Raw genomic sequence first — 22,025 nt, 5'->3', positions numbered from 1 at the left:
TGTGTGACGTGTAATTTGCATTGCCTTAGTGTGCTTTGGGTGGCTTTGCAGGTTCTTTCTCTGGTGCATCTGTGGGACAGTCTTCATCGGTGTCTGTACGAGGTCGACTGCATTCCTGCCAACAGTGCACCTATGCGACACGTCTTAAATCACATATGACCAGACCAGACACCTTCGGACACACATGCGTGAACGCCCTTTGCAGGGCCACTTGAGCTCTGATGCATTCACTGAGGAGTCCAAGCTGGTGGCTCACGTGCGCGCTCACTCAGGAGGGCCTTCGTTTTTCCTGTGTCCACTGCAATATGTCGTTCACAAAAAAAAAATATGCCCACGATATCCACATACTCAGACACGCGGGATATCGTCCCTTTGCTTGTGCTCGCTGCAATTCATCATTTTTGCGGAAATGCTACCTAAAACCACATGCGCACTCACACTGGAGAGCATCCATTTTCCAGTGTGCACTGTGATTCACTGTTCTCGCAGAAAAATCTCCTCGATGACCATATGCGCGCTCACACAAGAGAGCGCCCCTTTACCTGCATCCACTGCAATGCATTCTTTTCGCGGAAAAACTGTTTCAGGGACCACATGCGCAGACACGCGAGAGATTGCCCCTTTTCTTGTGTCTGCTGCAATGCATCTTTTTTATGGAAACCGAGCTTAATGTCACACATCCACACTCATACAGGAGAGCATCCCTTCTCCTGTGTACACTGCAATGCACCCTTTTCACGGAAAGACAGCCTCTCGGTGCACAACCGCACTGACTCAAGAAAGCGTCGTTTGCTTGCTTGCTTGATCCTTTCTTTTGTGGCTCTCACCCACTAAGGGGGATTGGCCAAGAAGCCGGTGGTTAATGCAAGTCAATACATTTAGGTTATCTAGGCTAGGGAAATAGGATTACTCTGATTTGACTTGGTGGGATTAATTTCGCACAATGTGGAAAAAAAGAGAAAGAAAAGAAATAATAGAATTTGTTGAATATCTGAGGTGTAATCGTTATATGAAATTCTTCTGAAGGGTAAATCATTACAGTATAATAGCTAAATAATAAATGTTAGATTGGCTAGTAAAAATCAAGGGCTGATCAATGGCTCAGCAAGGTAATCTTCTTGTGTTGCATAGGGATTCACATAGACACAGGAAGATGTTCCTGTCGCTGTGTCCTAATGAAGCAGCCCCAAAAGACAAAGTGTTAGGAGCAGTAAGTGATATTCCTATTTTTTAAATAAAATTTCAAAACAATTTTTCTTTGATTTTCGAAAGGGTGACATGTGAGAAGAAAATGGTCAATATGTTTGGGTTCATTACAGCTTGAGCTCGGAGGGGATGGCACCAGACCAGACCTGTTCAAGTAGAAATTAAGATGTGGTACACGGCAACGTAATTTTGTTATAGAGACTTCAAATTTACACATGGGACTCCATTTATCATTTCATGCGAAGTGCAGGTGTGAGAAATCTAGACTCGGTATTGTAACTTTTGATAAGTCTTCAAGAAGGGAAAGTTTTTTAAACCTCACGGCTGTTACATCAACTGTAAGAGACATGATTGACACAATGGGAAGATCAGGGGATGTTTCTACGAGTGCGTCAGCATTCTCATTTGTAGGTATACTACGATGGTACCCATATCATTTGCACTATACGAATGTTTGCTGGGATTAGTGATTTAAAAGTTTCTAGTACTGCTGATGCCGACGACGATGATAAAAATTGATGATGGTTCAGCGAACTGGGAGCGCGGGGGTAAACACAGACACAAAGCAAAGAAGAGGCACACAGCATGGACGCTCAACTAACAACTGGTTTATTCTCACGTTTGAAGGACATATAAGTACACAAGGGTGCGCATGTCATCATAAATAAGATGGTAGTGTGAGCAGCAAGCGTGGTGTCATTCGAAGCACTTGTCTACGAATTATCAGTATAGTTAAACTCACAGTCATGTAGTGATAATGATGGATGGCTAATACAATGATTCTTATTTCTAGAAATGTGATATGCTTCGGAAATTTCACGCGTGGTTTGAAGCGGATGCCGGAAAAGTACACTTGTTTTTTCAAACAACGGTTGACACTTGCAGGAATTGCAATGTGAAGGTAAAACGGAAAAAATAGTATTTTTCAAGGAACTCAAATGCTCCCTGAGGCGTATGTTCAAACATCGCCCGGTCTGGCCGATGTACACGCGACCGCACGTTAGCGGTATGCTATACGCCACTCCTAAAAAACACTTAACAAATTGTTTTGCATGTTTCTGCGAACATCCTCTGTTTTTTTACGTGCCCTGCGTCTTCCTATGCACCATGGCACAAATACGGTCTAATTTATTGGGTGCAGAGAAAACAACGCACACACCAAACCTGTTCCCCACGCTTTTCAATCCATGCACCAATTTATGAGTGTAACGGGTGACGGTCACGCGTTTGTTTCCTTTATTGCAGTCTGTAGAAACACACGCACGTTTATCACCGTTTCTCACCATCCGCAGAAGTCTCCCACACACCGATGTGATTAGATATGGCGGGTACCCAGGCTCGAATAACCGTCCTAGCTGCGCTATGAAACCATAGTGCACCATGTGGATACAGCTTTTTTCAAGCGCTGAACGAAACCATGACTGAACACTTCCTCATTTTATAATCTTGGAATGGCCGGATGAGTAATTTAAAACAGGATTTGCGGATCGAGGGTTATATTGCCAGCAAATATGATTGCCTCCAAAGAATAGAGAAAGGTCTAGAAATTACAATTTATGATTACTCGGAACCTCCGAGGTAAACCGGAGGCCCATGCCCTCCGTCTCGGAGCATGCCAAAATAGCGTCATAGTTCACTGCAGAACGTTTATTTATAAAAATCAGATAATCGTCAACGTGTCTGAAGATTTTGATGCCAGACTGTAGTTTATTGCTTAGGGCGGTGTCCACCTTTCCTAGGAAAATGTTGCTCAATGCAGGAGCCACACTGAACCTATACACACACCCGATTTCTGCATGTACAGGCTTCCAAGCCATACGATGAAGGTCGACTTTAGGTAAAACGTCAAAATTTCTAAAAAGGACTCAGATGACACTCCTGTATGATTCCTGAATGATAGTTCGTCATTGTCTTCCACAATGCACTGCTCAACGCAGTTTAGCAACCGATCTTGCGGCAAAGAATAATATAGGTCGACTACATCAAAACTAAACGCTGTTACCTCTGAAAACTCACTGGTGTTTAAGCATTCAACCAAAACATCTGAGTTTTTAACGTAGAAAGGGTCGTTCACATGCAACACAGATAAATGCTTCTGCAGATATTTCGACACCAGCTGCCACGAGTTCCTCTCCGAGATAATTGCGCGTAACGGCATTTCTGGTTTGTGCGTCTTTATGGAAAAGAAGATTTCCAACTCTGCAGATTTGGCCTTTGCCACAGAAGAGCCGAGCTTTTCCAGGTTCACTCTATTCAACAGCGAGATCACTCTGGCTTTCACAGCATTGCTTTTTACAGAAACAGGTTTGAAATTTCGTTCCAATGCTTCCTCGGCCTTGTTGAGGAAATCTTGTTCACTATTAACGACGAAGAACCTTTTATTGTCAGAAACAAGTACCCTTAGCTGCCTTTTCATGCAAAAGTCTATGACAGGTTCCACATGCAAAGTTCTACTAGACTTAACAGCATTCCTCGAAACAACATGAACACTTTCCGTTGCACACCTATGTCGTTCTTCCTCCTTGGCTAGCTTGGAGACAGCCCTTGCTGTAGCAATGTTTTCTTCTGGTCGCAGGTTTGGTTCCACGGCAAACTTCGGGCCTTTTTGCAGAATGTGCTGAATTTTTTCCGGCAGGTTGACACCACTCAGGTGCATGAAACGCCCCTCACGTGAAGCTTGTTTCTTCTTGATGGGAAGTTGTGGCCTGATGCAGTTCCACAAGGTTTCTGTCGCATTTCTCACTGTCTTGCACCACTCGACATAGGTACCGCAGTTTCTGAGATGATCGTTCTGGTCACGAATGACCCGGTGGCTACGGGTCACAAATGACTCGTAGCCACCGGACTTGTCTATACCATTCGGAGCGGAGAATTCGGCATATCTTTTTAGTATGACCAAAAGATGGGTTCATCCATCCAAAAAGCACCTGTACATCGGTGGGACAAGTTCCTTGACGAAGATGCCACGATGCTACTCTTGCACGACATGTTGAGACAGCTATCCATGATGCCAAAATAGCGGGGTCTTGAAGAGAGGAATAAAAACAGTTAAAAGCGCTCATGCTGTGAGCGCTCATGCTATGTGCCTCTTCTTGCTTTGTGTCTGTATTTACCCCCGCGCTCCCAGTTTGCTGAACCATCATGAATTACCAACTAGCCCATCTTTCCATCCTGTTGCGAGATAAAAATTAACACACAGAATATGAGTCAGTCACTATCACAGTTGTCAAATGAGTCGCAGGAAGTTTATGAAGAGCTAGTATAACGGCCGTTAATTCCGCTTCAAATATTGGTGTATAACCTGGGAGGTGTAATGAAAAGGACCAGAATAATAAAGAAAAAATACCCACATCTGCCTTCTCTCCACTCATAGATGCATCCGTTGCAATTACTATATTAGTACCTAATTGAGACAGGTGTTCTTCTAATAAGCCAATCAAATATTTAGAGGGCAACTGTTTAGTGTTCATTGGGAAGATATCAAATTCTATTTGCACTTGGCCGATTTATTTTATCAGATGGTATGATTTCGAATATGTTAGCATTTAAAGCATCTAGAAGTGTTTGAACAAATAGCACTTGGGGTTTATGTACACGGGACCAATGCTCATTGAAAAAGATACGGGGCTCGACAAAAAATAAAAACTGTTGCCTTCTTAAAGTGGATTCAGAAAGTTTTAAATAGGTTTTAACTGTTAAAATACGGAATCTGCGAGCAAGAGTGGGTATCCGAGCTTCTTGATACAAATCATTGTTAGCTGTGAATTTTGGCACACCTAAACAACTTCGAAGAGCTTCCCGCTCTAAGAGAATCAAGGGGTTTATTTTGTGTGCTGGTCCACCAGAGAATAGTACACATCTGAGTTCAAGAATCGGACGAACGTACATGCGATAAATCATGATCAGCGTATCTCTGTGAAGACCGGAACGGAGCCGGCCAAGCCTACCTATCATCCCAACAGCGCGTGTAGCCTTAATTTTAATATGTTCAATGTGATCACGCCAGCTCAGTTTTTGATCGTACAATACACCCAGATATTTAATACAGTTAACTTGGGGAATTATTTCTTGATGACACCGAAGAGAAATATTACTTGGTACGTTCAATGGACAGACTATTATAGCACTTTTAGTTACGTTCAGATTCATATGAATTTTCTGAAACCAGGTTTCCAATGTTGCCAAATAAAACTGTAAAGTCGAATGTAGTAAATGAATATCATAGTCAGATGCAAAAAAAAACACAATATCATCTGCATATACGTACACTTGTATCTTATCACTCAGTGGTATTTAACTTAACAGAATGTTAAACAGCATTACCGATAGAACAGAGCCTTGAGGAACACCTCTCGTTTGGCTATACTTCGGTGTGGAAGCACCTCGTTGGGAGCAATAACAATTTCTGTCTTTTAAAAATTCGTAAATCTAATTTGTTATGTACTGCGGGAACGTTAGCTCTTTTAGGACATCGATAAGAATAGCATGTTCAACACTATCATATGCCTTGGCTAAATCAATGGTTACTAGGGCCGCATATTGTCGTCTGTGGCGAGCAAGCTTTACACAAGCCTCTAAATCAACATGCGCCCACCATATAGAGTACCCTGGTCTAAATCCAATCTGGCACGTACTGAGTGTTACACTATCTGTTATCAACTTTATAATTCTATTGCAAGGTATTTTTTCTAGTAACTTAACTACATGTGATGTTAAACCGTTTGGCCTAATGTTACCTATCTGCATTCCTAGTCCCTGTTCTTTAAGAAGCGGTATTATTTTTGCAAGTCTCCAGTCAGGAGGTATCCAACTATTTTCAAGTGAATGATTGACAACGTTAAGGAGGTTTTCAGGAGAGATGTTGAATAATATTTTTAACATTCCTGAAGTGACGCCATCTGGTCCAGGACCTGCGTTTGGCAGAATACGAATGACGCGCGCAAGTTCATCTCTACATACTTTAATAAAATCATTTCCGAATGAAGGTTTTACAAACTTTGAATTTGTGATGTAAATGTCTTCTCTAATCCTAATGCAATTTCAGTTGATGTATCTTCCAACTTCTTTGGAGAAAAAAAAATAACTGAGTCAATATTTACGGGTGCTGTAATAGCTTTACGATTACGGAGAAATCTGAATGGAGCTTTCTTTTTGCCGCTCTTGGATACCGTTTTTCTTCATAATCGTCTTTTGCTAATGAAACTATTCACTTAAATGTAGCTTTAGCAAATAAATAATTTCTCCAATTAGTAAGACATTGGTTGGTAAGGAGTTTTTTCCATGCAGCTTTGTAGCACCTATAATCTCTGGCACAATTCAGATTCCATCAGGCAGATATGAATTTTCCTTTTGTTGAAGATGTAGTGAACTGTGATTTTTTAATTGTATGCTTTGGAGTGGAACAAAAGCTCAAAGCTTTCATATTGTTACGGGAGAATAACTTTACTTTATAAAACGAGGAATAAACTCGGTGGTGGACAAGATGGCGCCCAGTTGGCTCACAGATCTGACAACATCGTCCTCCTCTTTGTCTTCTTCGTCGTTCTCATCCTACCGTTACATGATTTCCCCGGCGGCTGGAGCACCGACCCGGTGCTAATCAGGAGGCACTGGAGTAATACGGTTTGAGTCGCGTAACATGCACTACGTCAGTGTGAGGGTGAATGATGGCGGGGTCCGTAGGGGTGATTTCGTATGTGACGTCAGTTACTTGGCGTAAGATACGGTAGGGACCTGAATAGCGTGGGAGTAATTTCTCCGAAAGTCCAACGCGGCGCGAGGGGAACCATAACAGAACGAGATCTCCGGGTGTGAAGTGGACGTCACGATGGCGGGCGTCGTATACGCTCTTCTGATTGTCCTGGGAGTCCAGTAAGCGTCGTCGAGCAACTTGGCGTGCCGCTTGGGCCTTCATTATTGCATCACGAGCGTACTGAGACTTGTCATTTAGTCCGGCCGGCAGGAGGGTGTCGAAAGGTAGCGCAGGGTCACGGCCGAACAACAGAAAAAAAGGAGAGAACCCAGCGGTGTCGTGTCTGGAAGAATTGTACGCGAATGTTACAAACGGTAACGTAGTGTCCCAGTCGCGGTGATCGGTGGAGACATACATGGAGAGCATGTCGGTGAGAGTGCGATTGAGGCGCTCCGTTAGACCATTTGTTTGTGGATGGTAAGCAGTCGAGAGCTTGTGTTTAGTGGCGCAGGAGCGGAGGAGGTCATCAACCACTTTGGAAAGGAAGTAGCTGCCTCGGTCGGTAAGGAGTTGTCGAGGGGCGCCATGATGTAAGATGACGTCCTCCAAAAGGAAATCGGCCACGTCAGTTGCACAGCTGGTTGGAAGGGCCCGTGTGATCGCGTATCGGGTAGCATAATCGGTTGCTACTGCAATCCACCGATTACCCGCAGCTGACGTAGGAAAAGGGCCAAGCAGGTCCACGCCAACACGGTAGAATGGGTCTCGTGGTATGTGCAGTGGCTGAAGACGTCCGGCCGGAGGGGCATTTGGTTTTTTCCGTCGTTGACAAGGGTCGCAGGCTGCAATATAACGGCAGACGTCGCGGTACATGCCAGGCCAGAAGAAGCGCCGGCGAACTCTGTCGTAGGTCCGTGACACGCCGAGGTGACCCGCTGTAGGTGCATCATGAAGCTGGGCGAGAACAGTGTGACGCAATTGAATGGGAACGACGAGTAGTCTTTCGGGGCCGTCAGGACGCATATTGCAACGGTACAATACACCATCATGTATTTCAAACATTCGAAGGGAAGGGTCGGGCCTCACCGATGTGAGCCTTCGGATAATACCGTCCAAGAAAGTATCTCGTCGCTGCTCGATTCCAATGTCATGAAACGCGGATAGAGAGAAAACGTCGACAGGAAGGGTGGTTTTAGAGGAGTCACCGTCTGGAGGGTCGACAGGATACCGGGACAAGCAGTCCGCATCTTGATGCAGGCGGCCGGTTTTATACAGGACTGAGTAATCAAATTCTTGAAGGCGCAGCGCCCAACGGCCAAGACGGCCGGAAGGGTCTTTAAGGGACGAAAGCCAGCACAAGGCGTGGTGATCTGTGATTACTGTGAATGGCCGGCCGTACAAATAGGGACGAAATTTACCGACTGCCCAAACAAGTGCCAAACATTCCCGTTCAGTTATTGAATATTTTCTTTCAGCAGGCGAAAGAAGGCGGCTGGCATAAGCAACAACACGGTCTCGTCCTTGTTGTTTCTGGGCGAGGACTGCACCGATGCCATAGCCACTTGCGTCTGTACGAACTTCTGTTGGAGATGAGATATCAAAGTGGGCGAGGATAGGCGGAGACGTAAGCAGACACACTAGATTTTGAAACGCATCTGCTTGCTCAGGGCCCCAGATGAAGCCAGCGTCTTTTTTGAGAAGTTGAGTGAGAGGGCGTGCTACGTCGGCGAAGTTTTTAACAAAGCGGCGGAAGTAAGAACAGAGGCCAACGAAACTGCGAACGTCTTTGGTACAGGTTGGTACAGGGAAATCTCTTACTGCGCGTATTTTATCTTGATCAGGGCGAACCCCTACAGAATCAACGAGATGTCCGAGGACAGAAATTTCACGACGGCCGAAGTGGCACTTTGCCGAATTGAGTTGCAGGCCCGCCTTACGAAAGACAGATAAGATTTTCGATAGCCTTTCAAGGTGCGTCGCAAAAGAAGGCGAAAAAACGATAACGTCGTCCAGGTAGCACAGGCAGATGGACCACTTGAAGCCGTGCAACAGAGCGTCCATCATACGTTCGAATGTGGCGGGCGCATTGCATAAACCGAATGGCATCACTTTAAACTCGTAAAGGCCGTCGGGAGTGATAAACGCCGTCTTCTCACGGTCCATGTCATCAACGGCAATCTGCCAGTACCCAGAGCGAAGGTCAATGGAGGAAAAATATTTTGCGCCGTGAAGGCAATCCAGGGCATCGTCTATGCGTGGTAAAGGGTAGACGTCCTTCTTCGTTATTTTGTTTAAATGGCGATAATCGACGCAAAATCTCCAGCTGTTGTCCTTCTTCTTTACAAGTACAACAGGGGACGCCCAGGGACTGCATGAAGGCTCGATGATATTCCGAGAAAGCATTTTGTCGACCTCCTGTTGGATGATGCGCCGCTCTGCATGGGAAACACGGTAGGGTCTCCGATGGATGGGACTCGTATCGCCTGTATCAATCCGGTGCTTAACAACGGACGTCTGGCCGAGTGGGCGGTCGCCAAGGTCGAAGATGTCCCAAAAAGATGCAAGCAGGGAACGCAGGTCGTTAGCTTGTTCTTTCGGCAAGTCGGGGGCAATCATCTTGGTTAACACACTTTGGTCTGATGGAGGAGTAGACGAAGTTTTTTCGGCACTCGGGATGCTGTCATAACTTAGAGTGCAAATATGGCACTCTGCCGCCGGCACGATCTCGGCTAGAGATATACCACGAGGGAGGACTTGTGTACATAGTGAAAAATTCACTAGGGGTAGGCAGGATGCATTGGCCGTAATAGTGACGACGGTGTGAGGAAACGCAACGTTGTGCGAAAGCAGGACGTCAACATTGGGGGACACAATATAAACACCGTCTGGGACAGGTGGAACAGGGGAGACGCCTATGTAAGCTACTGTTCGTTGAGGGAGACGCAGGTGTTCTGTAGAACAAAGCCGACTTGGAGGGCAACTTGGAGGATCAACAACATTAGGTAGAGCGAGTTGCACTATACCGGCAGAGCAGTCTATCAAGGCCGAATGTTCAGACAAAAAGTCTTGGCCCAAAATTATGTCATTAGGGCAGTGTTCTAAAACATAAAACAGAACTGATGTGTGGTGTCCGGCGACGCTGACGCGAGCTGAGCACACACCAATTACGGCGACTTTTCCACCATCGGCCGTTCGGACCACAGGAGTTGGGCCAGGAGTAAGGACTTTCTTCAGCCGTGCTCTAAGGTCAGCGTTCATGATAGACACGTGTGCGCCAGTGTCAATGAGGGCTGTAGTAGGTACACCGTCGACGTCAACATTGATAAGGTTCTGATGTGCGGGCAAGGTCAGTAGAGGATTTTGGCATCGGGTCGGTATTGCAGCATCACCTCCAAGAGCTGCTCCCGTCAGTTTTCCGGAGGTGAACGCCGGAACGAGCTTGGGGACGGCGATCGGCGAGATGGGGGCGAGCGGGAGAAACGGCGTTGCGGCGAAGGGGAGCGGCTGGATCGGGGCGCGAGGAATTCTCAGGCGTTAGCGGCTCGGTTTTCGGTGATGAGCGTGAATTCCAGGCAGGTGGGCGATGGGGCGGAGGGTGAGGCCACGGAGCAGAGCTGGACCAAGCACGGCAGTGACGCGAAATGTGGCCTATACGACCGCAATTGAAGCATATCGGCCGGTCGTCTGGGGTGCGCCATACCGCCGGGTCGCGATAATGTGGGCTGGCAGAAAAACGTCGGTTGGGCGGAACAGTCACGGGTGGATTTGGTGGGGCGTAGTCTGGACGATGAATGGAGCAGACGTTTAAGCCGGCGTTGGCCAGTTCTTGCCTCACGACGGTCTGTATGAGAGAGACGGTGGCGTGATAGCTTTCGGAGTTGGGGGAGGCTGACACGAGTGGAGCTGCGGCTTCTATTTCCCGACGGACAATACGGACAACGTCACCGGGACTTTCCGTAGAAGGTAGGCGAGGGTCTTCGCATGTGGATGTTGCAGCCGTGTTTGGAAGCCGGGCAAACTGGTGGAGAACACGGCGGCTCTTCGCTTCTTCAAAGCGCCGGCATTCCGAAATAATGTCGTGGACCGTAGATGAATTCTTGAACACAAGAAGGTGAAAGGCGTCATCTGCTATGCCCTTAATAATATGGCCAACCTTATCGGCTTCGGACATCTGCGAGTCTACCTTGCGGCACAAAGCGAGCACGTCCTGAATGTACGTGAGGTATGATTCGGTGCACGTCTGAACTCGACGTGCGAGCTCGTTTTGGGCGGCGCGTTGACTTCCCACAGGCCTGCCAAATAGCTCCCGGAGCTTTTGCTTGCATAACTCCCAGCTAGTCAGTTCTTCCTCGTGCGTCTCGTACCAGACCTTTGCGGTACCTCTGAGATAAAAAATCACGTTGGCCAGCATGAGCGTTGGATCCCATCGCATACGTACACCCACTCGTTCGTATGACTTCAGCCAGGCTTCTACGTCAATGCCATCAGTGCCAGAAAAGGTACCTGGATCTCTCGGGGGCTCCAAGATGAGGGTTGACGGTCCAGTTGGAGAAAGCACGGACGTAGTTGGAGAAGGCACGGTAGTCGGGGAAGGGTCGGCATTGTTGACTTCAGTCGCCATGGGGGAGACCACTAGGCGCCCGCTACGAAGCTCCGTTTTGCGTGAAGTGAGTACCCCGCACCTCCCACCAATGATGTTACGGGAGAATAACTTTACTTTATAAAACGAGGAATAAACTCGGTGGTGGACAAGATGGCGCCCAGTTGGCTCACAGATCTGACAACATCGTCCTCCTCTTTGTCTTCTTCGTCGTTCTCATCCTACCGTTACAATATTTGATTCCATACTGGGCAAGGAAGACAACGTTGACTGTAAATTCTTTTTAAATTTAGAGTAGTTTACAAAACTTTGCACCTGGCGATCTACCGTCACTAAAGAAATGCTGACTTCAAATACCAGGGGGCAGTGATCACTACTTGTAGGGGTATCAAGAACAGTCACATTTGATATTGTCACATTTGAGCTAGCAAATGTCAAATCTAAGACTGACCTCGAATGGCATCGAACTAATGTGAGAACTCTGGAATTCAAACAAATAAGGTTATTCCGATTAGTTCAGTCCCACAACCATTTTCCAGATGAATCGTTACTCGTGCACACACTGTGATGCCTCCTTTTCAGAAAACCGCCACTTCATGAACCACATGTCCCGCCGTCATGAAAACAAGAAACCGAAAATGTGAGGTGTTTATCGGCTTCCTTTCAAGCAAAGTAGGTGTGACAGAGAGGACAGAGTGTGTTGATACAAAGGAGGTTTTGTTTAAAAGAACAATAAGTAAGTACCATTTTATATCAAAGTGAAAGGCAAGTGTTTGAGAACATCAGAAATGCAAGTAAGATGAACAGTGGTGTCCAGCTGATTTAGAAATTATGGTATGTGTAACACACAATTACGCGCCGCCAGTGGGACATTGTGTATCGATTTTTACTGTGTCAAGAGTCCTAATTCAATAATCCTTTTCAAATTGCTTATAATAAAAGTGTTTTATGCGATACAAAAGCTACTAAAATGCTAAACGTAGCTTCTGGCGCAAAAAAAAACATGACAGAAAGACCAACTTGCCCAACAAGTCACTCTGCTACTAAAATGCTGTTTGCGTTACCGTTTGATTAAACCAGCTATTCCTTGCTTCGCAGCCCATCGTGCCAGCCATTACTGCCACTCGCCATTCTTGTGCCTGTGAAATAACTGCGAGCTATTCAAATGCATCATTGACTACTCGCAGTATGCAGATCTAAGAAGAGCGCGGGCATAATTTCTATCGCCATCGCTCATTTTCTTTTAAACAGAAAATTACCGTTGAGACAAGTGGCCCTCTTCTGTACCACTGATAATGTAAAAAAAAGGACACAAGGTTGGCATCAGACCCCACCGCTTAACAGGAAACACAGAAGGGCCGTGTCACGTGCCGCAGTTTAAATAAAAAAGGAAAATGAAACTGTGTCTTTTTCTGCATTGTGTACATTTGCAGCGCGTTCCTGAAATACAAAACACGTAACAGCTACACTCTTAAAGAAAGTAGTATGTAGTACTTGATAACTTTGGGGTAGTAATGTTTATCACGTATGTTGCAACCATGGTAGAAAATGCAGTTAGTAACGAAGAGGCTGGTAACAGTTACTACCTTTTCTGTTGTTACCTGCATTTAGTAACTGTTACTAACTTGACCGTTACCAGCCATGCGTAGTAACTTCTATGCCAAATCACCACCACATCATCCCCTGCCCCGAGAAAGACCGTCTCCATAGTCATTGTCGTGCTTGAGTCTATGGTGTCGACGCCTGTGGGAGTGTCATTTCCACGACAAGCACTGTCGCCGCCCACAGTAGTCAGTTACTACGTAGAAATCCGCCCATGTACTGTCTTTCCAGTGTACTTCTGGCACAGTAGGGGCCAGAAGCGACACTGACGGGACACGACTTGGCGCCACCGATGTAGGCGCCGCGCACAGAACAGAAACTGGTACATCCGGCGCAGGCGCGACCGGTGGTAGCACCTCCGCAGCACACAGAACAGGGACTGCTTCCTGATCTCGGCCGGCACGGTGATGGATGCACCTCCGGCAAATCAAGAACATACACAGCAGCCCTTCTGGATAAATTTTAGACAGTCGATGAGGGCTGGGCAAAGAATCTGTTTGAATTTGCCTTCAGATCGTGACCTGTTCCCTTGACATTTCTGCCTGCGGGGCCGCTACCCAAAATCACATTCTTTGGGAATGCGAGGGTAACCACCCACCAAGAACAATACTGCCAGCTTCCTCCCTCGAGGCTTGGGAGTCGCTCCTGTCGTCAGCTGACTACGGTCTTCAGGCAGAAGTGGTAAATTGGCCGAAACGGTCGTGGCAAGCTTTTGGCCACCACTTTTCGAACCACCGGCAAATTAGGTTGACCGACCTTGCTATGCCATCAATAAAGTTGTTTCTCTCCCTCTCTACACAGCAGCCCGGATGCAAACACAAGCCGAAAGACGCACAGCCGGGGCGGAATTAGCAGCAGGTAAGAGAGGAGCAGCAGGCACAACCGACGTATGGTGAGCTGGGACGCAAGCTGGTAGAGTCCGGGTATGCTCAACCGTAGGAAACATGACGGATGCAGTGTAAGCGAACACGCTCTCGGTCTGGGCCGGAATCGTCGTAGTTGGCGATGTGTATGGCCCGGTGTAATTTGCAAGATTTCCGCAGAACTCTGAGGGGCCGGTGGCACATCAGGGTTGGAAGCATCACGTTGTAGCAGTATAAGTCGAGGAGGACGAACGCCGCGGCGTTGATGCTCGCGTAGCATATTTAATATCGAATTTTTGGACTGGAAAAAGGCAGAACACAGTGTTCCCAAAAGTACAGCAACAGGACCGGATGGAATCCCGATAGAGATTATCAACCATTTGGGACCAGCGGGACAGGCGCACTTGTATGGAGCCATCGAGTGCGCTATAAAATCCAAGAGGATTCCTGCGCACTGGCGCGAAAGTAGAATGAGTTTGATATACAAAGGCAAGGAAGAAAGGGACAAGGCGAGCTCTTACAGGCCGATTACAGTCACGTCAGTGCTGTATAGATTAGCTATACAAGCCATCAAAGCCGAGTTGTTGAAGTGGGTTGAAAGTAACGGTATTTTAGGGGAACTGCAAAATGGATTTAGGCCGGGTCGACGCTTGGAAGACAATCTTTTCGTCATAACCCAGACCATCGAAATTTCGGCAGCACAGGGCAGACCAACAATGGCTACTGTTTCTGGACATAAAAGGTGCCTATGACAACGTGGACAGGGGATTGCTGTGGCATATACTGGAAGAGGAGGTGATTGGGTCGGAATTTGTAGGGCTGCTAAGGGCAATATATGAGGATAACAAGGCACACATTACATGGGAAGGGCGTACATACACAGAGCCCGTGTACATTCGAAGAGGTTTAAAACAGGGGTGCCCTCTTTCGCCATTGCTGTTCACACTGTACATTAGAGGAATGGAAAGACGACTAGAGGAGAGTGGATTGGGCTTTGATTTGTCACACCGAAGCAATGGAGTGTTAGTGGAGCAACGGATTCCGGGATTGATGTACGCAGACGATATAGTGCTGCTGGCGGATAAGGCGGAAGAACTTCAAAAACTGGCTGACATCTGTGGTGATGAGGCAACGTACCTAGGCCTACATTTTAACCCACAGAAATCTGGAGTCATGGTGTTCAACGAGAAAGCTCATGTAGCACCATTAAGGATACAACAGGAAGACATACCATTAGTAAATAAGTACAAATACTTGGGGATCTGGCTTAATGAAGGAAAAGGCTACCTGAATGCTCATGAAGAACACCTAAAACTGAAAGGGAGACGAAATGCAGCGGTAATGAAACATAGAGCACTTTGGGGACACAATAAGTACGAGGTAGTACGAGGCATCTGGAAAGGGGTAATCGTGCCGGCGCTCACGTTATCTAATGCCGTATTATGCTTAAAGTCAGATATACTGTCGGGGCTGGAGGTTAACCAAAAGGCAGTCGGCAGGTTAGCTCTGGGAGCTCACAGTAAGACCACAAACGAGGCTGTACAGGGCGATATTGGTTGGGCTTCATTTGAGGCGAGGGAAGCACAAAGTAAAATACGGTTTGAGGAGCGACTTAGACATTTAGATGTGAAGAACTGGGCAGCCAGAGTGCACAGATACCTGTACCTGAAAAGTGTGGACACCCAATGGCGGAAGAGGACGCGAAAGCTGGCGACTAAATATAACTTGACCGTGGCAAATAAGCAAAGGGGGCCAGTTAAAAAGCAAGTGAGGGAAACAGAGACGCTCATGTGGAAAGAGAGGATGGAAAAGAAGGGATCGCTGGGAATCTACAAGGCAAGCAAACAAGAGATCCGGAAAGAGAACTTTTATGACAACAATAAAGGTAGTGCGTTGCTCTTTGAGGCGCGGGCTGGCTGCTTGAGAACTCTAACTTACAGGAGCAAATATTCGTCACAGGATGAGACATGTGTTGGATGTGGCATAAATAAAGAAACAATCGACCACATAGTCATGGAATGCCAAAAGATTCAGCCGGATAGAAATGGGGGGAAGGTCACACTTCCTGAGGCGCTGGGCTTCGCGGTTGATGGAAGCATTAACTGGTCAGCAGTAGGTATTACTAAGCAGCGGCTGGAGTATTGGTGGAGGAAAGCAGAGAAGTCGATAAAATAACATCCCAGCCAAGAGTAGCGGCTGGGCAAAATTAAAAAGACATCTGAGTTGAGGGACAAAATTTAAACTCGAACTATTAAGGTAGGCTAGATGGCGCATGCCGTCACCCCGATTCAAAGGGGAGGCCTTTAATCATCATCATCATCATCATCATAGAGTCGGCCTGCAGAGCAGCCAGCTGCTGCACCGTGCTCCTCTCCCCTGGCATGTTTCAATGCTGCCTGGACTGTGAAAGTGTCCCCCATTTGAACGAATGACCTAAGCAGGTCGGGGTCATGCAGGCCGTGCAAAATCTGGTCCTGTGCCATTTTCTCTGCTGCGGTGCCAAAATTGCAGTTGTTGGCCAACCGCCGCAGCGCTAGAATAAATTGGACGGGAGCCTCGTCCGGTTTTTGACCTTTCCGCCGGAATCGGGTCCGTATGCAGAAAGCGTCTTCAGGCGGCGCGAAGTGTGCGTCCAGAATAGCTAAGGCCTTCTGGTATGTGTCGCATGTTGCGCCATCTCCTGAAGCCTAGACGCTGTCGAGCAGTGTCTGCTCGTCAGCAGCTTTGTCGTAAGCCTGTGATTTCTCCACTGCAAGCGCGTTCAGCAGCAACACCTTCTTCGTGTCTGGCGTGGCGTCCGGGGCCACCGCGTCGACGTACACTTGCACGACGCAACGCCAAGTTTTCAACGGAATCAGAGGCACTCCAGGGTATTGCAGAAACGGAGGTGGTGGCAATGCGGGGAACATTCTGCTGCCGAGACAGACCAGATGCGGAAATAAATTTAGAATCACCCTACGTAAAAAAGTACGCAGTCCCGTCAATCCGCCGAAATATCCTTAGGTAGCATCATGAATGTGAGCCACACAGCAGAAGAAAGTAGAACGAAGAATTGCTCACATTTCGGCAACATAGATGCGGAGCAATGATCTCGGTGTGTCACAAGCAAGTAATCTTCAGGAAATACCGCAACGGTGGGGTAGCTTGCACGGGTGCTGAGTCGGCAGCAAGAGGAAGAAGGCTCGATGCCCACCTTATCGCATGATGCTCGCGGATTGCAGATCCTCGTCGCCAAAATATATTATCGCGCGGCACCACACGGAAAACGCAGGACAAGGCACTAAAGCGCCGGCAGACATGAGGTACGCAGCAGCCGGTAGCCAAGCAGGAACTCTACAGAACACCTTTGTGGACGCAAGCATGCTATATCATAAAGGAAGGAAAAATATAGGAGAGGCCATTCAATCTGGTAGGTGTTCTGTGGCCATGACGTGATATTCGTGAAGTCGCCGCATGGATGGATGGATTGATTGGCTGTACCCTTTAGATTGAGTGGTGGCTTATGCCACCAAGCCGTAGTACTTAGTGAACCATAAACTAGATTTATTTTTTCCCTTTTTAAATAGCGAAGTTGAGGACTGGTACTTTGCAGTGAAAGCTCTAATTTTCACTCGTGCCTTGACTTTAGTTTCCATTGAGATAACCTCCTTCTAGTTAATTCTACCCGCTTAAAGTCTATTTTGCTCTACCTGTCACTAAGCCCCAGTGCTTAGAAAGACTCTGCGCCATAATCGTGAGCTATAGGGTGAAGCCCTTTACAGAACAATATCAAGTGTTCGGCAGTTTCCTCCTCTCCACACGCACTGCATACCGTGTCTACCCCTTCGTATTTGGCCTAATATGTCTTGGCTCGCAATACTCCCGCCCTGGCTTCACACAGTAGAGAACTACCCCGAGTATTATCGTAGATCCTTGGTAATTTTCTGCTTAATAGTTTGATAGATCTCTAGTGCAGACTTCATAATCATGCCAATTCTTCACATGTCGGTCTCAGCTTCTTTCACCTTCTTCTTAAACGATAGTTCTTTTTGGTTTGGCTAACTGCTGCTTTCTAAGTATTTACCCGTCAATTTTCTGGTTGGCTTCCTCCAATTTGTATCGACATTCTTCGTGTACAAGTAGCTGAAAACCTTCCTTGCCCAGCGCTCCTCCCCCATTTCTCTCAATCGCTTCTCAAATTTTATCTTGCTGCTAGCTTCCCTGCCCTCAAATGATGTCTATCCCATATCACCTTGTACTCCCTGATTTGGTGTATTCCCGTGAGCTCCTAAAGCAAGCCTACCTATTCCAGGTTGCTTGATTTCTAGTTTTGCTTGAACTTGTGATCTCATGCACAAGACCGCATTACCGAACGTCAGCCCAGGAACCAAGACCCCTTTCCCTATTCCTCTCACAACATCATACCTATTGTAATTCCACAGTGCCCTATTTTTCATGACTGCTGCATTCCTGTTACCTTTAGTAGTCACGTATATTTCGTGTTCCCTCAGATAGTCGGTCCCATTGCTTATCCATACGCCAAGATATTTGTATTTATCTGCTATCTCTTGCGTAACCTCCTGTATTCTAAGCTCACTACCTTCGTTGTCATTGAAAATCATGACTGCTGATTTTTCCTTACTGAATCTAAAATCTAAACTATCTCCCTCATTACCGCAGATGTCCATCAATCTCTGCAAATCTTCCTTGTTGTTGGCCATTAGCACTATATCATCTGCGTACATTAATGCTGGTAGTGCGCTAACCTAATGAGGAGCAGTAAAACGTGAGTTTATTTCAAAATAGGCCCTTCGTTGGCACAAAAGTATAGTGTACTAGAATATGAGGTAGTTTCTTCAGGCACCCTCTCTTGCCATGCATCGCGTGAAGCGGCGCACTGGACAAAAACCGGTTTTCAAGGCGGCACTGCTGTAGCATGGGCTTCCATGAAGGAAGATTCAAGGTCGTGCAAGGTTGTGCAAGATCGGTTGGTGCAGGTGCAGCGCGCAACGAGAGAAAAGTTTCTCTTCATTTCTTTGCGTTTGTGAACACCATGATTATTTTTTCTCTCCTAATCAATAATTAGCATTGCGAGTACTTTAGGTGTGGGAAACGGGCAACGTTGTAGTGATGTTGACCACGTGCTGTTTTGAAGAAGTTCGGGGCGCCCGGTTAGTTGTTAAAGGGCCACTCACTAGGCCCCATACTGAATTTTAGTTAAACAGTGGAAGTTGTTGGGTGTCCGATCAGGAACATTTTGCCACAAAAAAATTTTCAAATCAGCTCATCACGAGCGGAAAAAACAGGTTTTTTGAAGCAGCACGATACGCGGATGAGAGGAGGCGAGCTCAAAACCCTTGCCGCTCACTCGCGTAGCCTTCGCAAGCCAAATCTCTTACCCGCCCTCCCCAGCATCCAACCATGAGGTGACGTGCGCATGACGTGCCCAGACAACTTCAACCCCCGAGCACGCGAGCTGCGTTGCTTTGTTGACCAGCGTTATTTCGTGGTCTTCGGCCTGTTTATGCGGGATGGTTTGAAAACGCTGGCTTAGACGCGGTAGAGTAGATGAGCACAATGAGTGCGCGGACGCGTAGGAGCGTTCCACGGCGGTCGTCTGCTCAATTCGCTGACCGCGGTGACACGAACGCTTGTGAAACGCCGGTACATAAGTCCCGCATCTCGTAGCATTTCACTGAAACAAAAATGAAAGAAAAACGCGCACAATATTTATTACGTCGCATTATTTATTTAAAATAATAATATCTTAAAGCAACAAATACATAAGCTACACATAATGTGTTATATAATTTTTGTCATGTCACGTGGTATACTGTTAACACCGTCAGAGCAGAGTCATCTACGTAGAAGACCAACGTCATTGCATTGTCGTGTACGTAGGGTCATGCATACGCACACGTCATGCCCTCATTCTCTAGAAGTGCGCCGGCAGAGAGGAGGGGAGCAGCGTTCACCTTGAAATTTGACCCGTTTCCGCGGCGAGCAGCGTTGCAACTTTTGGCAGACGGGATCATGAACGCCTCGTCTACGCATTGAGCTTGTCAGCTCAAAATTGCCAAACCTGGTGAGTGGTCCTTTAAACAGCTTGAGCCGAACACGAAGGGGGCCTAGTGAGAGGCTACTAGCAAAATTGAACACGTATGTGTGCGGTGTAGGCGGCACCTTCAAACAGTTCTTGAGGTAGGAGAGTTAACGGAGCCTGCTGGATGGCGGGATTGGGGTTGAACGTAGGGCTGTCGGTCGCTCGGTTCGATGGGCGGGTGGGCGATGGCTAAGGAGGCTAGAAAAACTATGAGTGAGAGTGAGCTGGTGCATTGCCGAAGAATGCAAGTGCTGGTGCTACTTAGATGAGACAGCATTCACGAGTTTGGCCGACGCGCAGAAGGCGAGCTTCGTGTGCAGGCTGTGCGAGGCACTGCAGGCGGCCGTGCAGCGCACGGAGGCTAGCATCGAGGGGCTTCACGGGGAGCTTAGGGCGGAACGGGAGAAGACGATAGAACTCCAAAAACAGCTCGGAGCGTCGCGCGAGCGGGAGGAGGCTACCGCCAGCCTATTAGAGCAAGTAAAGGGCGACCTTCGAAAAGAACGGGAAGGGCAGACCTGGCTCAAGCGGCTGGTAAAGGAGCTGATGGCGCTTTGCCCCGGCCCCAAGTGGTGTGAGACGGAAGACATGGGTAGCGGAGAAGGTGACAGGAGGGAATGAACAGGTGAGAAGGGAGGTCAAGGGGCCGCAGTGTCTGGCAACAGCACGGAGGCCCCGAGAACATACAGCTTGGTGGCACGGCAGTCTTCGAGTAGGGCAGGAACACAGGACAGAGGGCAGAGAGAGAAAGACGTGAAGCAAACAGGGGCGCCATCACCAACAGGAAGCCATGCGATTGGAGCGTAGAAGGGTACTGGTGGTGGGGGACTCTAACGTGGCCAGGGTTAAAGATGGCATCTTCAAGACAGTGAAGGAAGATGGGAGAGTGAGGGTGGAGACCCAGTCAGGGAAGGGCATGGTGGATGCACTGGCCAAAGCTCAAGAGGTTGTAGAGGACAGCATGTAGGGCGAAAATCTCGTCACTATTCATGCTGGGCTCAATGATGTGTTGAAGGGCAATGATCAGAACCTTCAAAGACAGTTAAAGGATGGAATGCGTAAGCTCCGAGAAGCCTCTGAAAGTGTGTATGTGACCTTATATGCACAGTCCCAGAGGTCTGGGGGCAGTATCGAAAGATTTAAAGGAGGGTAGTGAGGGCCAACTGTGTGATCAAGGGTATGAGCCGGCAACCCGAATACAGCGTAATGGAAGTTAACCAAGACGTGTACGAGCTCGGCGTTCACCCCTTTGCACAGGATGGCATTCACTACAATGGTGCGACGGGCAGGAGTGTCGGTAATAGAATGGGTCGTCAAGCCACAGCTGTTTTAGGGGGACCCAGAGCCCCGAGGCCAACAGTTTAGCCAAAGGGGCACAAATATTCAAACCACACGGAGTCCATGGGAGAAAAAATTGGCGTAAGCACAAGGGCGAGCTAAGTTAGACGTAGGCTATATTAACATGCAGGGAATAGGTTAAAGTGGGAAGAGATAGAAGAGCAGTGGAGGCAGGAGGAGCTGATGATATATGGGGTTGTGGAGACACATCTTCGGCACATGGAGCAACCACCTTGCAATCCGGACTACATATGGAGATATTGCAATAGAACAGAAGGCAGCAAAAAGGGGGGTGGAATTGGTGCATTCATACATAAGAACATGGGTTGGCAAATAGTCAAGCAGGGATGCATGGAACATTTATGGCTAAGAGGGAAAGTAGCTGGGCAGATGACACTCCTTGGTTTGGTGTACTTGTGGACGGGAGCAAAGGCCAGAGAGGAAAACCAGGCAATGGTAGAGTGTATATCAAAGGACATTCAGGAGTTAGGAAGAGAGTGCGAGATAATTATACTAGGAGACGTAAATGCACACATAGAAGATATAGATGTGTATACCGACTCGACAGGCAAAATGATCATGGATATGTGTGAAAGGCTTGATTTGATCATTTGCAACAGTACTGAGAAGCGTGAAGTGCAA

The 22,025-nt window shown here is 47.4% G+C and overlaps 2 protein-coding genes across 2 annotated transcripts in view; both read left to right on the top strand.

Annotated features, from left to right (window-relative positions):
* Positions 1-6,201, top strand: part of LOC119185244 (uncharacterized) — a 548,537-nt gene extending 542,336 nt beyond the window's left edge. Inside the window, exon 4 of the mRNA XM_075890600.1 lies at positions 52-6,201. Within this exon, the coding sequence (XP_075746715.1) occupies positions 52-215 (164 nt within the window). The 3' untranslated portion in view covers positions 216-6,201. The remainder of the gene's footprint in view (positions 1-51) is intronic.
* A 7,843-nt stretch (positions 6,202-14,044) lies between these two features.
* Positions 14,045-16,138, top strand: LOC142803055 (uncharacterized). The gene is made up of 3 exons (XM_075888165.1): positions 14,045-14,058; positions 14,728-15,160; positions 15,236-16,138. Exons 1-3 carry the CDS (start codon positions 14,045-14,047, stop codon positions 16,136-16,138), a joined length of 1,350 nt encoding a protein of 449 aa, XP_075744280.1.
* Positions 16,139-22,025: the final 5,887 nt, after the last annotated feature.

The sequence above is a fragment of the Rhipicephalus microplus genome, chromosome 3 (assembly GCF_043290135.1).
Source record: "Rhipicephalus microplus isolate Deutch F79 chromosome 3, USDA_Rmic, whole genome shotgun sequence".
NCBI classification, from domain to species: Eukaryota; Metazoa; Arthropoda; class Arachnida; order Ixodida; family Ixodidae; genus Rhipicephalus; species Rhipicephalus microplus.
The sequence above is the reverse complement of the archived record's forward strand: the minus strand, read 5'-3'. Positions and strand labels throughout refer to the sequence as shown.